The sequence below is a fragment of the Pan paniscus genome, chromosome 9, assembly GCF_029289425.2.
Source record: "Pan paniscus chromosome 9, NHGRI_mPanPan1-v2.0_pri, whole genome shotgun sequence".
Lineage (NCBI taxonomy): Eukaryota > Metazoa > Chordata > Mammalia > Primates > Hominidae > Pan > Pan paniscus.
The window spans coordinates 76,806,204-76,831,243 of NC_073258.2; the positions used below are offsets into that span (position 1 = coordinate 76,806,204).

The following is a 25,040-nucleotide window of genomic DNA, read 5'->3' on the forward strand; positions in this document are numbered from 1 at the left end:
AATATTTATAGCAACCTTGTGAAGTTTGATATTATTGCCCTTATTTTCCAGATGAAAAAAATTGAGCCTCAGAAACTCTAGGAAATGATTCAAGTTCACACAGCTGGAGCTAAGATTTAAATTCAGGCCTGGCTGATTTAAAAATTCATTCTCTTTGTCCTATACTACACATGTATATACATGTGGTCCTTGGTAACCCTCCACCCCACCTTGGAATGAATCTCATTTCTATTTTGTGATGCCTATGGTACTACTATTAAAGGTAACCATAAAATATTAGTCATAGATTATCTATAAACATCTTGATGCTTTCTTCATATTCATTCAATATAATACTTTCTGAGATGTTTCTTATTAAAGAAACAATTTAATTCTGCATTTTTTCAGGTTAAAAATCTGAAAATCTGGGCCAGGTGTGGTGGCTCATGCCTGTAACCTTGGGAGCAGTTTGGGAGGCTGAGGCGGGAGGATCACTTGAAGCCAGGAGTTTGATACCAGCCTGGCCAACATGGCAAAACCCTGTCTCTACTAAAAATACAAAAATTAACTGGGCACAGCGGCATGTGCCTGTAATCCCAGCTACTCAGGAGGCTGAGGTGGGAGAATTGCTTGAACCCGGGAGGTGGAGGTTGTAATGAACCGAGATGGCGCCACTGCACTCCAGCCTGGGTGACAGAGTGAGACTCTATCTCAAAAAAAAAAAAAAAAATTTTTTTGAAAATCTAAAAAAAACTAAAAATCTCTGTGCTCATTTTGCTTACCATACTTTTTATTTTTAAATTTTTTACCTGTAGTCACCATGCTGTAGTCTCGTGAACTTATTCCTCCTATTTAACTGAAATTTTGTATCCTTTGACCAGCATCTTCCCAAGCCTCCTCTCCTCCACGCAGCTCCTGTTAACCACCATTCTACTCTCTACTTCTATGAGTTCAACTTTTTTAGATTCCACGGACAAGTGAGATCATGCTTTTAACATATTTTTTTATTTTGTGTCCTATAGTGACCAGAACAGTGCATATAATATATATGTTCTTTAAACTACATTCTAAACTACAATTTAAACATTTTTTAAAAAATCTTAATTTTTTTCTCTGTTTTAGGGATTATCTTAATTAAAACTTAGAAAATAATGACTTTTGGTTTAGGCCAGGGCCTTTGTTTTCTTTTTTGCTACCAGGTACTTGTTGTCTTTAGACTGACCAACCAGATCCCTGCACTGGGGTATATATCCCATCTATCTTCCCACATACCATACTTGGCTCTCTTTGGATAGACTCTGATATTAAGTACTTGTTTCTCTTCTACTTGAAAGTATCTATATTTCATGGAGGATGGTGCTTCTTAACGTTGTGGTTGCAGGGCTCTAGGCCTGAAGGGCTTTTTTGGCTAGTGAAGATGGGTTTCATCATGTTTTTCAAGTCACATTTTCCTTCGGTGGTGGTCTTGTTGCCACACCCAGCTGAGCTTATATCTAACCAGCCCTAATTTCAGAGAGTTGGCATTCAGGTGTCTTCATATAAAGTCAGTTATGCTGGAGTAACAGAGACCAAAAAAAAAAAAAGAAAAGAAAAAAAAAAGAAAAAACATGTTTCTTAAAGCCAGATAGAAACTTAAGATCATTGTAGAAAGTCAAAACTTATCTATAAAATAGCTATAACAAGTAACATACTGCTAAAAATAAGATTAAATAGAGTTATAAAGTTTTGGAGGAACGTGAGGCTAAGATGTTTTAGGATAATGGCCAGAATCAGTTAGGTTCATTGATAGATCATATACTTTCTACCAGGCATTGTTCTTTGTGTTAAGGATCCAGAGATTTGTAGGACAAGGTTCTTAGACCCAGTGTACTGATGATTGATGAATACCTTCATAGAGAGCTGTGAGAGTCATGCGGGGAAGAGATATTTAGACCAGCTTGTATAGAATCAGGGAGGAATGACTTCTGAATAAAGTATTTTTTTAAAGTTAGGTTTATTGAGGTATAATTTACATGTCATAAAATTCACCCTTTTTAAAGTGTGCAATTCAATGAATTTGAAAAACCGATAGAGTTGAGTAACCACCACCATAATAAATAAAGCTACTATGAATATTTAAATATAGGTCTTTGTGTTTCTTTTGGGTAAATCTCCAGGAATGGAATTGATGGGTCTAATGGTAAATGTATGTTGAAATTTATAAGAAACTGCCAGTTTTCCAAAGTGACTATAACATCCTGCATTCCCATCAGCAATGTATAATAGTTCTATTTGTTTCACATCTTTGCTAGCACTTGTGATTGCCAGTCTTTTTAAATTTTGAGGTGGTATCTCATTGTAGTTTTAATTTGAATTTTCCTAATGACAAAATTAAATTGAGCCTTGTAAGCAAAAAAAGTCTATTTGAGATCAGTCTCTCTCTCTCTCTCTCTCTTTCTCTCTCTCTCTCTGTGTGAAGTGTTCAGATCTTTTGCTCATTTTTAATTGGGTTGTTTGAATTATTGAGTTGTAAAGTTCTTTATGTATTCTGGATATAAATCAGTCCTTTATAAGATATGTATTTTCCAATATTTTCTGCCAGTTTGTGGCTTGTCTTTTCATTTTTTAATGTTGGTGAAGTCCACTATGTCAGTTTTTGCTGTTGTGTTACATGCTTTTTGTGTCTTATCTTTGCCTAACCCAAGGTCACAAAGACTTTTTCCTTTGTTTTCTTTTGTAAGTTTTCTTCTAGAAGTTTTATAGTTTTAGGTTTTACATTTACATCAATGATCCATTTTGAATTTTCTATATAAAGTGCAAGGTTCATTGTTTTGCAGATGGATGAACAATTGTTCCTGTACTCTTTGTTGCAAAGGCTATTATTTCTCCATTGAATTACCTTGTCATCTTTGTTGAAAATCAATAGTTGAGAATCATTTGTGTGGTTCTGTTTCATTGATCTGTATTTCTGTCTTAATGCCAATACCAAATTGTCTTGATTACTGTAGTTTTAAAATGTGTCTAGAATTCAGTCAATGAGTTCTTCAACTTTGTTCTTTTTTCAAAAAATTTCTGGCTATTCTAGGTCTTTGGCCTTTCCATATACACTTTAGAACAGTTTGTCCATTTCTATAAAAATCCTGGGATTTTGATAGATGTTGAATCTAAGAAAATTTGGGGAGAATTAACTTCTTAATAGTATTGAGTCTTTCAGTCTATAGATATGATATGTCTCTCCATTTATAAAAATTTTCTTGTAGTTTTCAGCATACAGATCTTGCATATATTTTGTTAGATTTATACCTATAGATTTTTATGCTAATTTAAATGGTATTTCTTTTTTAATATTTCTGTTTTCAATTTTTTTTGCTAGTATATGTAGAAATATATATCTCTGTACTGAGCTTGTATTCTACACCCTTGCTAAACTCAAAAATCAAATCTGGTACTTTTTTTTGGTAGATTTCTTTTGTAGATTGCTTACATGGGTCATGTATCATCCTAACTTGCGTGTTATGGAAGAAATTCTTGTGCTTAGTTTAAGTGGTTAGAACTTTGTATTAATAACAACAACAATTGTATACCTCTTCAGTGTTTGGGTATCTTTTTACATACATACAATGACCTGAAGCTTTTTGAAGATCATGTGAACAAGTATTGTTTTCTTCCTCAGTATTTAAGAAAACAGAAGCTCAGAAAGATTCAGTGATTTGCCAAAGATCGCGCAGTGTTTGGTGGATTTAGGCCATTAGTTGTTTCATTGCTCAGACTGTATATATTATTCATTTCACTAATCCTAGCAGCTGTCTTAAAAAGTATGCTGTTTTTCGTAAAGATATCAAAATACGAGGTTGTGGTTAAGTTCTAAGTTCTATAGTTTCCATATTAGGATTCTAACACAATTATTGTTAGGCCATTAACCTATAATTGATAAGTAAAGGATAGTACACATTACGCTTATTAGCATAATTTAGCAGTTCGGAAATGTGCACAGTAGTGTGCAATATGATACAGCCAGTTTTGTTAAGCATATTTATTAGTCAGGAACAAAGGGATCTTTCTGAGTTTTATGGTTGCCTTATTCCTAATACATTATTAGATTTTTTAATCAATGTTTTTTACATCTGATTTCCAAAAATACTTTCATATCTTATTATCTCATTCCGTTTTTATGATACTCATGCAAGATAGGGCAGGAAATGTTTTCTGGTTTTTGGCTGATGAAGGAATTAAAGTATATACCATTAACATTGATAAACTACTATATGTTGGATAGAGTAGGGGTACCAGGGCTGTAAAACAAGTCAGAGTTCCCTTCTCTGAAGAGTTCCTTAAGAAACAGTTAAAGTTGGAATTAGAACTCAGGTCACTTACTTTTTAACCCCGTATCTTTTCAAGTACTAGTACTATATTGTTTCTTATTTTTCAACAAACTATTTTAATGCACGTCTTCATGAAGTTTACACTTTGAGAACTTTACCTTCATGTTAGATTTGTTTCTCCCCATACTCTCCCATCCCTTTCTTTAAGTGTATATTTTTATTTTCTTCTAATTTTGTTTGTGGACAATTTGGAAAATTTAGAAAAGCACAGAAAAGAGAATAAAAAATTACATGTAATTCTTCTGCCCAGCTGTAACCATTGTCAACATTTTGGTGAATATAATTTTAATCTTTTTTTCCCCAGGTATATATGTGTAAAAATGTTTTATGTTTATTAAATTTCAGGATCCTTCTAATCTTGAGACTGCTTTCATAATGTTTTCTCTTTTCCAAGGTGAAAAACTCCTTGAGATTGATTTATAGTTTTTATTTTAAACTTATGATTGCAGACTTATCTTTTGGTATTGTATTCAGTTCAGTAAATGATGTGGATAAACAGGGAGTATGTGATTAATTTTGGTTTGGTGATAGAGGTAGGAGATACGGAAGTCAGGGAAGTGTTCACAGGAATCTTCTGCTGCTGGCTTTGACTATTTTCCATCTCTAGGTAGAGAAAGGAGAGATTCTGTTCTGGTAGTCCCTCTTGTCTTTCCCCCACTTGAACTTTCACTTAAAACCTTCACGGCAGAAGAATTTTTTTTTTTTTTTTTTTTTTGCCACAACTCTTTCTGATGAAGTAACTAAATCTATTTATATATTTCATAGTTGGACACTTTATACTACTTCGAGTTTTTTTTTTTTATCTGAGTTCCTTAATTTTGTTTTTTTTTGAGACGGAGTCTCGCTCTGTCGCCCAGGCTGGAGTGCAGTGGCGTGATCTCGGCTCACTGCAAGCTCCGCCTCCCGGGTTCAAACAATTCTCCTGCCTCACTCAGCCTCCCTAGTAGCTGGAATTACAGATGTGCACTGCCACGCCCAGCTAATTTCTTTTTCTTTCTTTCTTTCTTTTTTTTTGAGACAAGGTCTTGCTTGGTCGCCCAGGCTGGAGTGCAGCGGCGTGGTCTCGGCTCACTGCAACTTCCGCCTCCCGGGTACAGGCGATTCTCCTGCCTCAGCCTCCCGAGTAGCTGGGATTACAGGCGCCCGCCACCATGCCCGGCTAAATTTTGTGTTTTTAGTAGGCACGGGGTTTCACCATGTTGGCCAGGCTGGTCACAAACTGCTGACCTCAAGTGATCCGCCGCCTTGGCCTCCCGAAGTGCTGGGATTACAGGCTTGAACCAGCGTGCCTGGCGCAGGTTTTTTTTTTTTTTGAGACGGAGTCTCGCTCTGTCGCCCAGGCTGGAGTGCAGTGGCGCAGTCTCGGCTCTCTGCAAACTCTGCCTCCCGGGTTCATGCCATTCTCCTGACTCAGCCTCCCAAGTAGCTGGGACTGCAGGCGCCCGCTACCACGCCCAGCTAATTTTTTGTATTTTTAGTAGAGACGGGGTTTCACCGTGTTAACCAGGATGGTCTCGATCTCCTGACCTCGTGATCCACCCTCCTTGGCCTCCCAAAGTGCTGGGATTATAGGCATGAGCCACTGCGCCGGGCCCCAAGTTTTGTATTTTTAGTAGAGACGGGGTTTCGCCATGTTGGCCAGGCTGGTCTCGAATTTCTCACCTCAAGTGATCCGCCCGCCTCGGCCTCCCAGAGTGCTGGGATTACAGGCTACCGGTGCCTGGCCTCAGTTCCTTAATTTTTAAAGTTTTATTCCTTCCACCTTTTAAATGAAGTTTAATTTGGGATGCAATGACTGAAGCTCACCTCATCTGAAATAGAGTGGTTTGCAGACAATAATAGAAGAGAGTGGTTTGCAGACAATAATAAAAGAGAGTGGTTTGCAGACATTTAAGACTTTAGGGATTGGATACTATTGCTTTTTAAAAAATTGCCTTTTTGAAAATAGAATATATTAATCTTTTATGTTTTTCTAGGGCTTCATTTTTTTTCTTATTTTTAAGACGAGGTTGTGCTCCCTCACCCCTGCTGGAGTGCAGTGGTGTGATCATGGCTCACTGAAGCCTTGACCACTCAGGCTCCAGCAGTCCTCCCACCACAGCCTCCCGAGTAGCTGGGACCACAGGCGTGCACCATCATGCCTGGCTAATGTTTTTTATTGTTATTGTTATTTGTAGAGAAGAGGTCTTGCTATGTTGCCCAGGCTGGTCTTGAACTCCTGAGCTTAAGCTATCTGCGCATCTCTGCCTCCCAAAGTGCTGGGAATATAGGCGTGAGCTACTGTGCCAGGCCTAGGCTTCATGTTAAAAAAAAATACTTTTAGAGTTAATAAATTGTGTTTTCTTTGGGGTTAGAGAGTGTAGAATATGCCTCTGAATACCCTATTGTTCAGGAATAGCCATTCCATAACAACCTCAAGAAATGTTTGTGAAAGATATGTGAGTGATGGTGCCTGTGATTGCATGTGATAGTTTTGCAAGGCTTTTGACTAAAGCAGGAAATGCTGAATTGATCACCTGGTCTTTTGAATAGTGATTGGTTTTCTGCTAGTATGTTTAGATGTAGTCAGCCGGTTTCTCAGTATTGAAGTAGATCCTGTTGTAACTGTCATTCTCTGGTTGTATTAAAACATGATCGGAATAAAAATAACAAATACTGTATTTTCCTCCTCTCTTAGATTCATGCCCGAAACCAAAATGAAATAATTTTTGGGCTGAATGATGGATACTATGGTGCTCCATTTGAACATAAGGTAAGAAGATCCTTCTAATGTTATGAATTTTGTTTAGTGCAGGTGTGCCTTGCAGGTGTACAGGGTAGATATAATCCTGAAAACTCTGTGTAAATAGAATCATGCTTTAAATTTGTTGCTTAGTGTGGCTTAAGGTGGATGCTTTTTAATGGGAAAACTCATTCTGTAAGGCACATAACCATCCAGTCCATCTTTTCTAAATCCAGATTATATTAATTTTTCTACAGGAAATCTGGAGCTAGCTGTTTTCTCTTATTCTACATAACTCTTTGGGGGTTAAGAAAGGATGGTGAATTTTGATTAAATGCAATACAGTTTTATGAAATGTTTCAGATATCTTTTATAACTTTCAATACATTTAAGAAACTATGAATCGGTTGTTTTATAGTCAGCATTATCTCTACATCTAAAAGTTATTAGAGAAAGGAAAGGAAAGCGAGTTCACATTTACCAAGTACCTACTATCTATGGTACTGTGCCAGGTGATTCTTGTCCTTTTCCTCACTTAATACTAGCCAAAACCAATGTGGTTTGTTTTGTCCTCTCCATTTTATAGTTAAGGAAAAAAGTTGTTTGAGATGAGCTTCGTAGGTTCACCCATCTAGAAAGTAGCTGAGCTGAAATTTCAGGTTGCCTGCCTCTAAAGCCTGTGCTTTTTCTATTCTACTATGGTGTTCTACCCAACAACCCTGTGCATTATTTGCTCTTAGTGATCATGTCGCTTCATAGCTCTTGGTTGTCTGAAATGCTGTTGCTTAGAGTACTTCATTTATTCAACAACATTTTATTGAGTGCCTGCTATATGTCAGCCACTGTACTGTACTCCAAGTGCTAAGAACACAGTGGTGAGCAAATGGATAATTTCCTGCTGTTGTGGAGTATATATGCAAGAGGCAAACACTGATACAGTAATCTAACAGATAAACATGTAAACACAAATGGTGGTAAATGCTATATAAGCATATAATGAGGGCCTAACCTATTCTAAGGGCTCAAGAAAGGTCTTCTTGGGGACTTGACTTTTAAAGCTACACTCCAGATGATGAATAGAAGTGAACTGTGTAAAGGGAGTAGGGAGTAGGGGCTGAATAGAGAGAGCATTTCAGGCAGAGGAGGTTAACATGTTGGAAGGCCATGAAATAGAAGGGAACATGATGAGTTTTAGGGACTAAAGGAAGGTCAGAGTGATGAGGGGGGAGTGATACCCGATGGGGCTGGAGAGCTAGGCAGGGGCCACAGCACGCAGAACTTTTAAAGGATTTTACCCTAAGAACAGGGGTCTGTGTGAAAGGAGTTTTAGCACAGCAGTGTGATTATCAGATTTGCGTTTCAATAATTTCATTCTGGCTGCAGTAGAGACTGATCGTAGAAGAGGCAAGAATATTTGTGGGAGACCAGTAAGGAGGATCTTACAGTATACCAGATAAGAGATGTAATACTTTGAAACAGGGTGACAGTAGAATAGAGAGAAGATAGATTTAAGAAAGTTTTAGTAGATAAAATCATTAGGACTTGCTGATGATTTGAATTTAAGGCATAAGAAAAAGGAGGTGTCATGGATGACTTTTGGGTTTCTGGCTTAGATGAAGTAACTGGATGGATAAAGGTGTCAGGCACTGAGAAAACTAAGTGACACTGGAGGAAAACCAGGTTTGGTGGAGGCAGATTGTGAGTTGCGATTTGATCCTGTGGAGTTTGAGATGCCTTTGAGACATTCATGTGTAGATGGAAGTAGGCATTTGGATCTATGAGTCTGAAGTTCAGAGGAGAGGACTAGGTTAGAAATATTTATGTGGGGCCAATGACAAACAGTCATTGAAGTCATAAGTGGTGATAAGATGGACTAGGAACAGGCAGTACTGTAGGAAGAAAGGGGGCTAGGTACCCAAGCCTGGAAGACCTCCAGTTTTTAAAGTCCACATAGACAAGGGGGCACCAGAAAAGATGACTGAAAAGAAGTGGTCCAAGGGAAAGAGAGCAAAGTTTTGTGTAGAATCTCAAAGTCCAAAGAAAGAAAGGGTTTTGTTGTTGTTGTTGTTGTTATTGTTGTTTGTCTTTTTGCTTGTTTTTTTAAGAGGAGAGAGTGATCAAATAGGAGGACCAAAAATTGCCCATTGGATTTAGCAAAATGGAAGTTATTCAAGTGACTTCTTCAAAATTCAATTCAAACTCTGATAGACATTTTTCTTTCTTTATTTCAAAGCTCTCCTCTTCTAAGTTCCTATATCAACATACTATGTATACCTTTGACATAGGATATACCACTTTGCAACTAGGCTTGTCTTTCTTCCTTTCTAGCCTGTAAGCTTTTGAAGGACAGATTTCTATAAATAATATTGAATTCCCAGCACCTGCCACAGTTTTTGGGGTATGCAGTTTGCTTAGTAAAAGTGTTTGTGATTTAATGAAATAATTATGGGATTGCTACTGCTGCTGTTCATAATATCTCATGTACAGGGTTAGCTGTTCTAATACTGTTGCAACATTAAGTTCCTCCTGCAACTGGTATAACTCACCTTTTAGGACAATATCTGGCACATATAATAATAATATTAATAGCTAAAATGTATTGAGCATTACTGTATATCAAACACTGTAAGAGCTTCACATCTATTATTGTATTTAATACCCCAAGAACCTTATAGCCAAATCCTCAGAGCTGTTGAGATTTTGAGTAAGCCAATAACTAATACTCCTTTCTTCTTCTCCTGAGTTTGGAGCAAGTTCAGATATAGGTGATAGTCTGTAATCCCAGTAGATTTTGGGAGGCTGAGCTGGGAGGATCAGCAGTTCGAGAGCTCAGCAGTTCGAGACCAGTCTGGGCAACGTAGCAAGACCTTGTCTGTACTAAAATTCAAACAAAAAATTAGCCAGGTGTGGTGACACGTGTCTGTAGTCCCACCAACTTAAGGGGCTGAGGCAGGAGGATTGCTTGAGACCAGGAGGTTGATGGTGCAGTGAACCCTGATGGCGCCACTTCACTGGGCAATGGACGAGACCCTGTCTCGGGGAGGGGAAAGAAAAAAAAAGGATAGGTGATAGATAAATGTAGATCAGAACATTGGCTTTATTACTAATAAAACTGATGGACAAATGTGATTTAAATTCTGTGACTAAAAGAGTTTGCTGTGACTAAAAGGGCTTGTCGATTCCTTCTATATACTTCCTCTTGGACTGAACCTCCCCCACAAAATAACAAAACAAGTGAAACCAAGGTCTTCCTCTTATAGGAACAAAGCCTGAGCCTCCAAGCCAGAAGCAAAGTTTGTATGCGTGGTTAGACAGGTTGTTTCTGATTGGAGAGAACCTGGAAAGAATTAAGCCAGTCACACACAGGTCCATCTCTGAAGCCCAGCCATCAGATCAGTCATCTGCTAGTCCTGGAGAGGAGTGAGTGGAGGACACAGAGAAACTGCAGATGCTCCTTTCATGACCTTTTCTCCTGAGAAATGGAGTGGGGCATTTGTCTCCTGTGTGGGAACATGGGAATGCAGAGTAAGTGTTTCCCTCTAACGGGAATAATAGCTAGTATTTAGTGAGCACTTCTATGCTGGCACTATTCTAAACACTTTACACATTTTACCTTATTTAAACCTCACACTTGGCCTTTCATAGAAGAGGAAGTTGGCACAGAGAACTTAAGTAACTTTCCCCAAATTACGCAGCTCCCTGAGTAGCAGAGCTGCGATTCAAAAGCAGATGGTCAGTACATGCTTATTGAATATATGATCGTAATTAGTGGTGTACTTTCCCCTATTGTCCTTCAGTTAGTGAGCTTTGTGAATTGGATAAGTTCAGTAGATCTTGCCCCCTTTACCAGCTTTCAAATGAACACCTGACATGTAGACTGAACCTTAAAAAACCTTGTCTTTTTTAACAAAGCCACAAGCAGAGTTTCCAGTCAAGATGACATTGTAAGTGTACACTTTGAGACCTTCCTCAGCACCAAGCAAAAAGCAAGGATTGATGAAATCGGAGAAATGTAAAAGAAATATTCCTGGCCGGGTGCCGTGACTCACACCTGTAATCTGAGCACTTTGGGAGGCCGAGGCAGGTGGATCACAAGGTCAGGCATTCAAGACCAGCCTAGCCAATGTGGCGAAACCCCATCTCTACTAAAAACACAAAAATTAGCCAGGCATAGTGGCGGGTGCCTGTAATCCCAGCTACTCTGAGGCTGAGGCAGGAGAACTGCTTGAACCCAGGAGGTGGAGGTTGCAGTGAGCTGAGATCGCACCACTGCACCCCAGCCTGGAGGCCAGAGCAAGACTCTGTCTCAAAAAAAAAAGAAAAAAAGAAGAAATATTCCTTCCTAAAACAAACAAGAAACCAAGGCAATAAACATCTCCCAAACAGAAGTGGAATAGAAACACAAAGAAGTGGGAAGAAGCAGAAGACTCGGGCCTTCTGGCTACCCTGCCCAGAAGTAGGCAGAAAGATGGGCTCTTCAGGGTAAAATGAGCACTAAATGAGCACGAAAAGCTGAGTGGGGCTCTCCCTATTAAAAAAAGGGCCGAGAAAAGACAGCTTAGAGAAACTGCAGAACTTTAAGAATAATCCTAAAAGGGGAAATTTGAAAAGCTACCAGCGAGAAAGGAAATATTACTCACAAATTAGGCTGACAGCAGACTTCTCATCAGCAGCAGTAGATGCCAGAAGAAATAGGTCTTCAATGCGCTGTTAATTATTAATTGTTTCTAGTAAACTTTCAGTCAAGAGTGAGGGTAATTTGAGACCAGCTAGGGTAACATAATGAAATACTATCTCTACCAAAAAAAAAAAAAAAAAAAAATTAGCCAGGCATGGTACATGGCTGTAGTCCAAGCTACTTGGGAGGCTGAGGTGGAAGGATTGTTTGAGCCAGGAATTCGAGGCTGCAGTGAGCTGTGATCGCACCATTGCACTCTAGCCTATGTGACAGAAAAAAAAAAAAAAAAAAGCGAGGGTGAGAGAGCATTTTATTGATTGAGACAGAGTCTCACTCTGTTGCCCAGTCCCACCTCTGAGTAGCAGGGATTATAGGTGTGAACCACTGCACTTGTCAGGGATAGTTTTAAATGCATAAAGATTGAGAGTTTACTACCCACAGACCCTTTACCCATGCTGAATGATGCAAATAGAAAATGATACCAAAGGGAGCATATAGTGTATAAGAAAACAGCAAGGGGTATACAAATGGTTAAAACATTAGTGAATTTAATTTCTGACTGTAAGCTAACAAACAAAAATAAATATCTGATAAACCTATGTGTTTTAAGGTGAAAGAAACTAGGCCATTGTTATTCAAAATGTAGTCTGGACCGCTGCTTGTCTAGGAACTGTCTGTCACAATCTGTGGTGAGCAACGTGGAAAAAGTGAGGGTAAAAGTTTCAAAACTTCTATAGCAATTTGACGTTATTGTGACTCTTCATTGTATTTTACAAAAGTATCAGTTCACAATGGAATGAAGAAAAAAAAAACTCCAGCCAACTGGTCTTTCCCCACAGAGAGTGAAAAGCATTGCCCTAGACAACAATAATGAGAGTGGGTGTTCAAAGGGTTAAGACTCATTGAGATCACTGATTTGTTTGGGAGGAGGATAGAGATAGTAACCAACTTTAGAATTTGCTAGAAAAAATTTTGGTCAAGTGTACATGTTAAAAATTTAAGGATACCTAGTAAAGGCTAAAATCAGAGGGCTGAGTGTGTTGGCTCACACCTGTAATCCCAGCACTTTGGTCTCAAACCCCTGATCCCAAGTGATCTGTCCTCCTCAGCCTCCCAAAGTGTGGGGATTACAGGCTGAGGCACCCTGCCCAGACTGTATAATCCTAGCACTTTGGGAAGCTGAGGTGGGAGGATCGCTTGAAGCCAGGAGTTTGAGACCAGCCTGGGCAACAAAGCGAGACTCCCGTCTCTACCAAAAAAAAAAAAAAAAAAAAGATGGAAAGCAGAGATTATAGATTTCTAATTAGCAGAGGAAAAAAGGGAATAAAGTATAGAAAGCTTTGTCAACTTGGTAGGTAACAGAAAAGGAAACAAAAGGTAAAAAGAAACATGTGTGGGGGTAGCATTATGTCCAAATATATTTGTAATCACAATAATTATAAATGGATATCATATAGGTTTGAAGTATTTCGTTTAAAACTTTGAGAACAGGATTAAATTTTAAGAATGAGTGTTTTATACAGAAGAGGAAAAGTTACCCTTAGGAAGCAATGACAGAGCACATTTTAAAGCAGCTTTCAATAATGCCTAAAATTTTTGTTGACCAGTTCTTTGGCATTCTTCTTTTTTACATTAGCTGTGACCAGAAACAGTTTTATTATTATTGCTGATGATTATGTTGATGTTAATACTCCCTCTGTCTACATTATCTTAATATGTCTTCAGGCACTATGGATCTAAAAGCTGAAATTACTTATCTGTTCATAACTTTTCCCTCTTTGTTTATCTGCTTCTCCCAAAGGCTTTATATCTTTCTGTTGAGTTTTTAGGAACCAGAATCTCTTAACTATAGAATACAATGGCTAAGTAGTTCATTTTCACTTCCAGGAGTGTGTTGGACACTACCTAATACACTGAAAAATTTTTCATTAAAATAAATACTGGATTTTAATCCTTTGTTCAGTAACCTCTTCTGGCATTGTTAGGGAGTGATATATTCTGGTTAAGCGTATGTAGCAAAATGGTCTTTATTTGGCATACAAATGTGGCACTCTGTTTTTTTTTTTTTTTTAAAGGAAAAAAAAATAGAGATGAGGTCTCACTGTGTTGCCCAGGATGGTCTTGAACTTCTGGGCTCAAATGATCCTCCTACCTTGGCCTCCCAAAGTGTTGGGATTACAGGCGTGAGCCACCACACCTGGCCAGATACTGCAATCTTAAGTATTTAATAGCAATTCAGACAAAAGAGAAGTTGAATAAGTGATGATGCAAATTTTTATCTTAGTTGTAAAAGTGATTCATGATTTTTTTTTCCTGGTAAAAAATGTCAAGCGCCTACTACAAGCCTATTATTAAACTAGGTACTGTGGGATACAAAAGTATAAGACATGGATTCAAAATTTATTTTCTTTGTTGAGGAGATAAGACAGCATATATTCCAGAAGACATGCAGTTTACAAATGAGTTTAGTTTGAAAAATTGTTTTTGGTGTCATTTGTTTGCATCTTGCAGATAATGCAGGTAAGTTATAGCAGAACCTTAAATAATTTGAAGAGTACTTCAGGAAGAGGTTTTAATGTTTGGTGACTATTGGGAAGCAAAGAGGAGCTTTGTTATACCTTGAAGTTGGTGTGGAGGTTGGTGAATAAGGCTGGGTGACCTTTAGAGATTTCTACAAGGTTTTCTAGGTGGGTTTAACCGCTATGATGGTGATTAGGGGAGGATGATAAATAAAAAGCTGTTGAGTCAGTAAGCTGGAAATCTTTCAGATCCCTATTCAGGATTTTGCCTTTAATGTATACAGGTAAGATTATCTTTGCCTTTATTTCATTTTGGTGACCACTCGTCTTTTGTGGGACTGCTGACAGCTACTTTTTATGAATGCGCAGTCCTAGTCGTTAGGAATATGGATATTGGAGTCAGATTGATGTAAGTTTAATTATAGGCACTCCTGACAACTATTACTCCAGTAAATGGAAACTTCTACTCACTAGGCTCTAAATCCTATGATAAGAGGAATTACATCTCTAATGCTTACCATTGTATTAACACTATATCTCTAGCACAGTGCCTGGTATGTAGTAGGCTCTCAGTAAAACTTTGTTAGTGAATGAAGGTGAATGCTTGCTGTGTTTAGGGCTATCACAGCAATCATTGAGAATAAAAATCTTGAGTAGATGATATTTGTTCCACCCTGGGTTACCTCCAGCCTCAACTTTTGGTATTTATTTTTATGTAACTCATATTGGCATAATTACTCCAACTTTTGTGCTATTGATAAGGTGCAAAAGCATTAGACCAGTTGTTATAAGGCTGGAGTGAAATTACTTATAGACAAATCTCTAAAGATTAAAGAGTTGTGAAGGTAAGTATATAGATACATAGAGATACAAGTAAGAATTTCATTTTTCTGACTAGAAGCTACAGCGGTAATATCTTTAGAGTCCAGTAGATGGCAATACTTTCTCACTTTAATGGAAAAAATTAGAGCAGGCATAGAATCCAAGTCAAAAGGAGCAAATCTTTGTAGATGAAAGAAACCCAAGATATTGAAATAGCAATTTGGTGATGAATTTCACAAAAATAACCATATAACTTGATCGTCTCGAGTACATAGGCTGAGATTGAAGATTTAGGTATAACAAGTTTCAGGATCTGTTTTGAAAGCCTGAACAAATGAAAACTCCTTATTTTATATTTTTCAATTTGTTCTGGTACTGTGTTCCTTAGCAAATCACTTAACTTCTCTCAGTTTTAGGTTCCTCATCTCAAAAGTAAGAAAATCCTAATTAGCTGGATAACACCGCAGGGAATATTAGTTATCTAGCCCAACACTCTTATTTTGTAGATGGAAAAACTGACGTTCAGGGGGCTCATGATTTATTGAACTTGACATGGCAAGTTAGCTCTATGCTACAGATGATAACTTAGACATAGCTATAATTTATTTTATTTATTATTATTATTTTTGAGATGGCATCTCATTCTGTCACCCAGGCTGGAGTGCAGTGGCATGATCTCGGCTCACTGCAACCTCTGCCTCCCGGGTTCAATCGGTTACCTGCTTCAGCCTCCCGAGTAGCTGGGATTATAGGCATCCGCCACCACACCCAGCTAATTTTTGTATTTTTAGTAGAGATGGGGTTTCACCATGTTGTCCAGGCTGGTCTCGAACTCCTGACCTCAAGTGATCTGCCCACCTCGGCTTCCCAAAGTGCTGGGATTACAGGCATGAGCTACCAGCTGCTATAATTTATTTATCTCTATATATCTATGTACTTACCTTCATAGCTCTTTAATCTTTTTTTTTTTTTTTTTTGGACAAGTCTTGCTCTGTCACCCAGGCTGGAGTGCAGTGGCGCGATCTCGGCTCACTGCAAGCTCCGCCTCCTGGGTTCAAGCAATTCTCTGTCTCAGCCTCCCGAGTGGCTGGGATTACAGGGGCCTGCCACCACGCCTGGCTAATTTTTTTGTGTTTTTAGTAGAGATGGTGTTTCAGCATCTTGTCCGGGCTGGTCTTGAACTCCTGACCTCGTGATCCACCCGCCTCGGCCTCCCAAAGTGCTGGGATTACAGGCGTGAGCCACTGCGCCTGGCCCATAGCTCTTTAATCTTTAGGGTTTTGTCTGTAATTCATTTATTCCAGCCTTATAACAACCTTAGAGGAAGGTAGGGCCAATTTATCATTATTTGCTTAAAAGAAATTGAGTCACAGAGGGGCAAAGTGACTTCCTTTCATTCCGTGACTTAGTCATTTCTGTACAATGAATTGCCCCTTTCTCTTTGCTCCTGAAGCCCTTTTGACATACCTCTGTTAGTAGCTCTTGAGTTTATTGTAGTTTTTTGAATTGTCTATCTCTCTCTCTCTTTCTAGAAGGTACAAACTGTATTTTAACTTTGTATCTGTAATACCAGGCTCAGTAGCAGGCATCTAATAGGTATATAGTAAGTACTTATGGAATAAAAATGAATGGCCAAGATATTAGGATGAGTTGTAGCAGAACCTGGATCAGAACACATCTCTCCCTCTTTATAGACGTGCACTTTCTTCGTTATACTACGTCACCTGTGAAGAGGTGATGTGATAGAAGATTTTCATCATTTAATTTTTGTTTGAGGTTTCTTCCATCATTTAATTTCACTGTGATTATATACTGTTAGCGACATCTCCTTTAACTTATAGCATCTTAGGGGGGCAAGTAGTAGTATTTTCATTTTCAGGATGAAGATGCTGAAACCCAGAGAAGTTAAGAGATTTCCATGTAGTTAACTTTGTAGAACTGAGAAATTAAATAGGTGGTTATTTCCTCTTGCTAGTCATACTAACGGATACTAACTTGTTTCCAAAGCACATCCCAAACAGTACGCAAGCAGAACATCATTCAGAAGTAGGGATTAACTGTCCCAAGTAAAGCCAATATTTTAATAACAAAGAGCTGGATATGGTGTATTTCTGCCCAGGTCTTTTAGTACATTATCAAGGAAAAGTTGGAAAAAAAATCATTTAAAAAGTCCATTCCTATGCATATTCTGTTTGGTTTTCCTTTCCCCTGCCTTACAAAATAGAACAAAGAAAGACTGGGAAAATCCTCAGGGACTGTTGATAATAGCTGCTTGCTTTATTATAAAGCATCTAGAGATCTGAACCCAGATTAAATCCAGGGTAAAATTTTACTTCTGAACTGTTTGAGCTGGTGTGATTGTGTACTAACAGTATTATAGTAGGTAAGTATAGAGCTTTTATTTATTTTATTTTTAAATATTTCTTCCATTTCTCTTCTCAGGAACACAGAGCTTAAAAAAAACTACCGTTGCCAGTTTTCATTTACTGAGTGCCTGCTATGAGACACTATGTCAGAAAGGTTATGTATTTTTATTTAATTTGTGTATAACAGCCCCATGAGGTAGTTCTCCTGCTTTTATGAGTGAAGTACCTTAGAAGAAGGCATTAAACTACTGCCCCAAGCAAGATGGCATAGGTGGTGAATAGCAGATCCATGATTCGAGCCCAGGTCTCATTCATTTGAAGGCTTGTTTTCTTAACCGCTATGCTGTATGACATCTCCACATTTCTTCCCACTTCATATAGTGTGACAGCGTACCAAGTCTCTGCCTTCACATTAACCAGCACAAAGCATAACTAGTTGTGCATTGTGGGAATCAAATGAGAGAGAACACGTGCAAACACTTTGAACAGTATCAAAGTGCTTTATTCTACAGACTTTGGGCATTTATTATTGTAGAGTGGGCATGCAATGCCCATGAGACCACCAACCCACTGAAGTCCACAAAAGTTCCACACATTAGTCACTGTATTTGGCTTCCCTCTGAGTCTTTTTTCCCCCTTTTCTCTTGGATCGAATTAGCTTTTGACAGATGTTTGGAAAATCATCTTATCCTGTAATTCATATTTATAAACCCTGCTGCTGCAGTGTGGTCCCCATTCTCTCTCTTCATTGAAGCCAGAGAATAATCTGGGAAAATGCCACGTTTCCTGTTATGAATTTGGAGGATCTTGTCTTCTTAGCACAATTTTTGAGCTTTTGAGAACTTTTAATACTGTAAAATTCAAAGCCAAGTATGGTTCTTTATATAGATGTTTTAGATTCTTGAGAAGTAAACAGAAACAGAGCTCAACTTGTTCTCACCAGGGGATTCAGAGAGTTTAAAATTTTGTTTTGTTTAATATTTTGAAAACTTGTTTTCACCATTCTTTTTTAGATTTGTATAGAGGGCATTTTTGGGCCTCCTCACCCCATCCTGTAAGTTAATTTCTGTTTCAACTGTTGTACAAAGCTGGGAATCTTCCCTCATTCTCTTTTTTTCTCTCTCCACGAATGCTAGTTAACATGCTGTCACTGTTGCCTTCTCTTCTTTCTCTCTGCTTTCACCGTTATAGTAATTTGGCCATACATCCTTTCTTCCTATTAGGGTGTATGCTCCTTTAGGGCTGAGGTTATGCCTTACTCAGTTTTAAAGTCTCAGACTTTGCTTACTGAATATTTTTCCATGAGTGAATGAAGTCTACTAGGATCACATTGTTCCCATCTCTGTTTTAAGGTAGACTTTTTGCTTAAGGGACGGCTACTTCAGCAGGGTTACTTTCAGTCCTTATGTCATGGAGTAGCATTGAAGGCACTTAGTCCACTTCATGCTTGGAGTGTGTGCCTGTGATTGTGATTATTTTCTGAGAATATTTGAAGTATGAACAAAAACATCTTCATCTCTGTTGATTTAAATTTAAAATAATTAATTTTAATTTCAGGATCTGTATATCTTTGCTTAATGACACTATTCTTATTTCTCAGTGCTTCTCACTGTTTTAAAGGAGAGGAAAAACATCCTCTGTTGTCTCAAACACTGGGCCAAATCTGAGGGGATGTACTCATTCAGCTCAGGTTAATTGTCTAAGAAGAGGTCTCACCTTTCCTCCTTAACTACTCAGTATCTGGGCTTCGTCAGATCTCAGAGCCAGGGGTGTCTAAGGCTTGATGATGCTTAACAGAGATACGTACACAGTTTTATTCAGCTTAAACTTGGCTGATGCCTAGAAGTGTTATTAATGTCCAAATGAACATATACACCTAGGAACACAGGCTGTCTACTGATTCATTAGGTAGCTGTAGTCATACAAACAAACACTGTATTTTAAAAAAAGTATACTCATTGCATCTGAAAATGTGCTTAAGTAGTAGGATGAGCCATTGTTTTTTTTTTCCCTTGCCCATCAAGATTTCTTATTTTACCTAGGTTAAGTAGAAGACGACTATTTTCAAAGCTCACTTATGGTTTTATGAATAAATATAGAACACTGGCAAGTCCTGCTGGGGAGAGATTTCCTCCCAGATAAACACCTCCAGTCTAGATTTCCGTGTATCTAAACATGTGTCAAATTTGCCTGGATGTTTCAGAGATACATATGCTCTCCATAGCCCATACTGAGCTCAGTTCCCTTCCCCTCTCACAACACTTCCTCCTGCTGTGTTTCTTAGTGAAGTGAATGGTACCACAATCCATCTACTTTCTCAAGTCAGAACATAGAGTTGTCCTGAGTCCCTTCTTCTGTGTTTCCATCACTACTGATGGTGGCTGCTACTTTTTTCCTGGTTCTTGACATTATAGTCAGATTTATTTTTCTAAAATGATCATATTCTTCCTTTATTCAAATCTTGTCAGCAGTGTTTGCCCTCAATAATTAATGACTTATGAGGTCTTGCTATTCCTTATTTCTAAACACTCCATCCTTAACACTTTCTCAGGCTAAGATTTGTTCACGTCAGTTTTAGCTAAGGCCTTATTTCCATAGGAAGGTTTTTCTGTGATATACCTCTTAAGTCCAGTGTGGATAGATCCCTTTTATATGCTTCCGTAGCACCTTGTATTACATTTCCCTCTTCACTGACCCTTATCCTATTATATTCTGATTGCCCGTTTGCTTACCTCTCTTACCTGCTACACTGTAAACTGTGTGAGGGCAAGGACAGTGTCTGTTTTCACCTGTTGATCCCTAGTGCTTAGCACTGTGTCTGGCGTGTAATAATAATCCAGTACATTCTTGTCAAATGAGTGAATGAAGCTTCTGTAGCAGCAGATCATTAGAAATTCTATTGGAATACACCACTTGGTTGTCATCAGTAGTATAGCTCAGCAGTCCCCAACCTTTTTGGCACCAGGGATCGGTTTTGTGGAAGACAAGTTTTTCCAGGGACGGGAGTGGGGACGGTTTCAGGATGAAACTGTTCCACCTCAGATGATCAGGCATTAGTTAGATTTTCATAAGGAACGCACAACCTAGATCCCTTGCATGTATAGTTTACAGTAGGGTTCGAGCTCCCATGAAAATCTAATGCCCACGCTGATCTGACAGGAGGGGGAGCTCAGGTGGTGATGCTTGCCCTGGGGGGTTGGGAACCCCTGATATAGCTTGTTACTCAAAATTGTAATTCTCTGTCTTAGTGGTTTCTGACATTTCTGCATAGATGCCTGCGAAATTATTATGCTTTAAATGGAGCTCTTCATTTTTTCTCTTCAAGGTTGCTTTCTCTTCCAGTTTTCCATGTCTTTATTAACTATTTTTTCATTTATCCTGGCCTCAAATTTTATAGTTAAGTGTTGATTTTTTTTTATTTTATCCATTCTATTCAGTCAGCCACTAGACTCTTCTGAGTTCTTCTTTGAAGTAGTTCTGGTATCTGTGGCTACTTTTCCCTCTCCATTGACATAATCCAAGCTCAGATCAACATTCCCAAAGGGCTGGGTCACTGCAGTAGTTTCCTGGCGGACCTATGGACTCTAGTCTCTTTGTATCCACTCTGTCTTACTGCTGCCTGATTAATCTTGCTAAAGGATGCTTTCGTTTTTTATTCCTTTGCTTAAAGATTGTATGGAGTAAATTCTTTTTTTTTTTTTTTTTTTTTTTTTTTTGAGACGGAGTCTCGCTCTGTCGCCCAGGCTGGAGTGCAGTGGCGCGATCTCGGCTCACTGCAAGCTCCGCCTCCCGGGTTCACGCCATTCTCCTGCCTCAGCCTCCCGAGTAGCTGGGACTACAGGTGCCCGCCATCACGCCCGGCTAATTTTTTGTATTTTTAGTAGAGACGGGGTTTCACCGTGTTAGCCAGGATGGTCTCGATCTCCTGACCTCGTGATCCGCCCGCCTCGGCCTCCCATAGTGCTGGGATTACAGGCGTGAGCCACCGCGCCCGGCCGGAGTAAATTCTTATTGTCTGCTAGATGTGTCCAACTCTCTGGTCTGATTGCTTTCTCTCCATCAGCCCAAATTCAGTCAGTTGTATAGTACTTTGGGTTCTGTCTCCGCTTTTTATCTCTCTTCTTCCTTCTCCTCCTCCTCCCCACCTTCCTTCTCCCCCCGCATCTTCCTCCTCCTCCTCCTCTCTCTTTTTCTGTTTCTGTTGTTTTTTATTACCATTGCCACTGATGGATTTTGAACCCTCATTATGTCTAATATGTATGGATTTTTACAGTAGCCTCCTATCGGGTAGTTGGACAGTCTTCCTCCAATTTATGAGGTTTGTTAATACCAGAGTAACCTTCCTTAAATGTAGCTCTGATTATAACCCTAAACTGTTAGAAACCTTCCATGAGTTCTTACTGCCCATAGGTTGTCTTTACATTTTAGCATGGTATTCAAGACTTGCTGTGTTCTGGCCCCCCTTACTTACTTATTCAGCTGTATCTCCCACTACTTCCCTCTCCAGGGATCCAAATAATTTCCACGTCACTGAAGCTAAACGAATTGGACTACTATTTAATTTTCTCTGAATGCAGCTTGTGTTTTCCTGCTGTCATGCTTTGGCTAAAGGTGTTCAGTCTGTGTGGGACTTTCCTTCACTGCCATTCAGCTTTTCAGTACTACTTAATCCATCCCAAATACTGCCACCCCTGCAGTCTTTGATGTTCCTGTTCTACCAGATGGAATCTTTACTGCAGCAGAACTCCTGTAGCTTTTTAAAAAGCCTTTCTTATGGCACTCTTGCATTATTTGATTCACTTGGAACCTTCACTGGGTTGTGTACTCTATGAGGACAGTAGTAATAATTGCCTAACACCATCTATGTACTCGGTGTTCAGTAAACACTGAAAGGAAGAAGTATATGTATAATGCTATTTGCTTCCTAATCAGTTATCCTACTAACTGCGTTATTTCTGTATACATTTTGTAGTTTTAATGAAGTTAAGGACAGTCTTGTGTTGTTGCAGCTAAAAACTCTCAAAATATATAGTAACATGTTTTAAAACGTGACTCATCCAATGAACTAGTACAGGGATAAGCAAACTGTAGTCCAGCACATATTTTTGTATAGCTTGCGACTAAGAATGATTTTACATTTTTAAAGAATTTTAAAGAAAAAATAAGACTATGTGACAGAAATGACATGTGGCCTGCAAAGCCCAAAACATTTACTATGTGGCCCTTTATGGAAAAAGTTTGCTGGCCACTCATCTAGAAATACACCTGACTTGCCTGGAATTACTCCTGCTCATTGGATATGTTAAATTATCTATTTCCCTGAGCAGTTTAATAGGCACTCACCCAGACTTGTTACTATTCTGTTCCTTGAAGAATTGTTAGGCCTGACTTCAGAAGAATTTTGAGTGACATGTAAATCTCTTCTGGGCTCTTTGGCACTTGGCAGTATCTCACACAGATAACCAGATACAAATGAGCCGTTTCTTTCCATTATAATCCTTCATCAGAAGTCTGTTGGGATCGAACATCTGGTGAAGTTAGATGTCATTCAGAACAAGGCTCTTAGCATATTTCAAGAATGTTAATTGCTAAGTGATGGCTGAAACAGGAGGGCTTAATAATGTCCTTAAATTGCCTTAAATGTACATGGACTCAGAATTTTTAGAATTGGAAAAGGTCCTAGAGATCATCAAGTATAGCCTGGTTCTTAAGAACACGGGCTGTGGAGCCAGACTGCATGGCTCTTCTCTTTAATCCTCTTTGTGTCTCAGTTTCCACACCTTTAAAGTGGGGATATTAATAGCACCTGTTTCACAGGGGTTTGTGAGTATTAAATGTGTTAACATTTAACATATTAACAGTTAGCTAACGTTGACATGTAAAATACAATACTGCCTGCCACACTGTAAATGCATGTAAACATTACTTTTTATATTGCTGTTATTTTTTATTACTGTTTTTATTAGTAGTAGTTGCATCTCATTTTATAATTAAAGAAACTGAGGCCTAGGAGAGTTAAATTATTTTCCTTACTTATGCGATAGGCAGAGTAGATTAAAACCCAGGATTCTAGCTTTCAGTTGAATGTTCTTTCCCTGTTATAAAGTGTGGCTTTTAGTTGTATGTCGGTGGGTGTGGATAAATTTTTTATAGTAAGAAAAAATATTTGGCAGCTTTTTCCGTAAAATAAGAAAAGCTAAGTAGAACATCATTAATTATTTCTCCTGAGACTCTTAAATCTACTTCTCAAGTCTTCTATTATTTGGATTTTGTTGCTGATTTATAAGACTGTCTCCTCTGTCCTTTTTTTCCTCATCTGCCCTTAAAATGTATTGATTATTTCTTAGCATCCATTTTTTAAAATTGAAGTGAAATTAATGTAACATAAATTAACTGTTTTGAAGTGTGCAATTCAGTGGCTCTGGGTACCTTCACAGTGTTGTGTACCACCATCTCTGTCAAGTTGCAAAACATTTTCATAATCCCCAAATTAAACTTTGTACCTATGAAGTGCTCACTTTCTATTTTGCTGTCCTCCAAACCCCTGGCAAACACCAGTTTGTTTTCCATCTCTATGGATTTACCTATTTTGGGTATTTCATACAAATTGAATTATATAGTATGTGACCTTTTGTTCTGGCTTTTTTCACTTAGTGTAATGTTTTGGTGTTGCATCTACATGTAGGAAGGAATGTACTTCATTCCTTTTTAGGGCTGAGTAATATTCTATTGCATGTGTACACACACAGAGACACACACACACATTTTGTTTATTCATGTCTGTTGATAGACATTTGTGTTGTTTCTCTTTTTTTGACTGTTGTGAATAGTGCTGCTGTGAACATTTGTGTACAACTGTTTGTTTGAGTGCCTGTTTTCAGTCTTTTGGGTATGTACCTAGGAGTGAAATTGCTGGGTCATATTATAATTCTATGATTACCTTTTTGAGGAACTGCTAAGCTTTTTTTTTTTTTTACCGTGGCTGACCAATACATTCCTAATAGCAATATGTGAGGATTCTCATTTCTCCACATCCTCACTAACACTTATCTTCTGTTTGTTTGTTATGCTATTTGTATGTCTTTATTTGGAGAAATGTCTCTTGCAGTTCTTTGCCCATTTTAAAATTGAGTTGTCTTTTTGCTGTTGAATGTATGAGTTCTTTATATCATCTGGAAATTAGACCTCTATCAGATATACAATTTGTAAATATTTTCTCCCATTCTGTTGGGTTCTTTTTCTACTTACTTGATAGTGTCCTTTGATGCACAAAAGTTTTTGATTTTAATGAAGTATAATTTACTGATTTTTTTTGTACTAATGCTTTTTATATCATATCTAGGAATAGATTGGTAAATCCAAAGTTATATAGATTTACCCGTGTTTTCTTCTAATAGTTTTATAGTTTTTTTTAGCTTTATAGTGGGTTTGTTTGTTTGTTTGTTTGGAGATAGAGTCTCACTCTGTCGCCCAGGCTGGAGTGCAGTGGCGTGATCTCAGCTCACTTCAACCTCTGCCTCCTGGGTTCAAGTGATTCTCCTGCCTCCAGCCTCCCGAGTAGCTGGGATTACAAGCGCGTGCCATCACGCCTGG

The 25,040-nt window shown here is 38.4% G+C and overlaps 1 protein-coding gene across 3 annotated transcripts in view; it reads left to right on the forward strand.

The window, feature by feature from the left end:
• Positions 1 to 25,040, forward strand: part of UVRAG (UV radiation resistance associated) — a 324,828-nt gene that overhangs the window by 64,070 nt on the left and 235,718 nt on the right. For all 3 annotated transcript variants that reach the window (XM_034933393.3, XM_055094696.2, XM_055094695.2), the window contains one exon: positions 7,018 to 7,092. In XM_034933393.3, the coding sequence (XP_034789284.2) occupies positions 7,018 to 7,092 (75 nt within the window). The remainder of the gene's footprint in view (positions 1 to 7,017; positions 7,093 to 25,040) is intronic.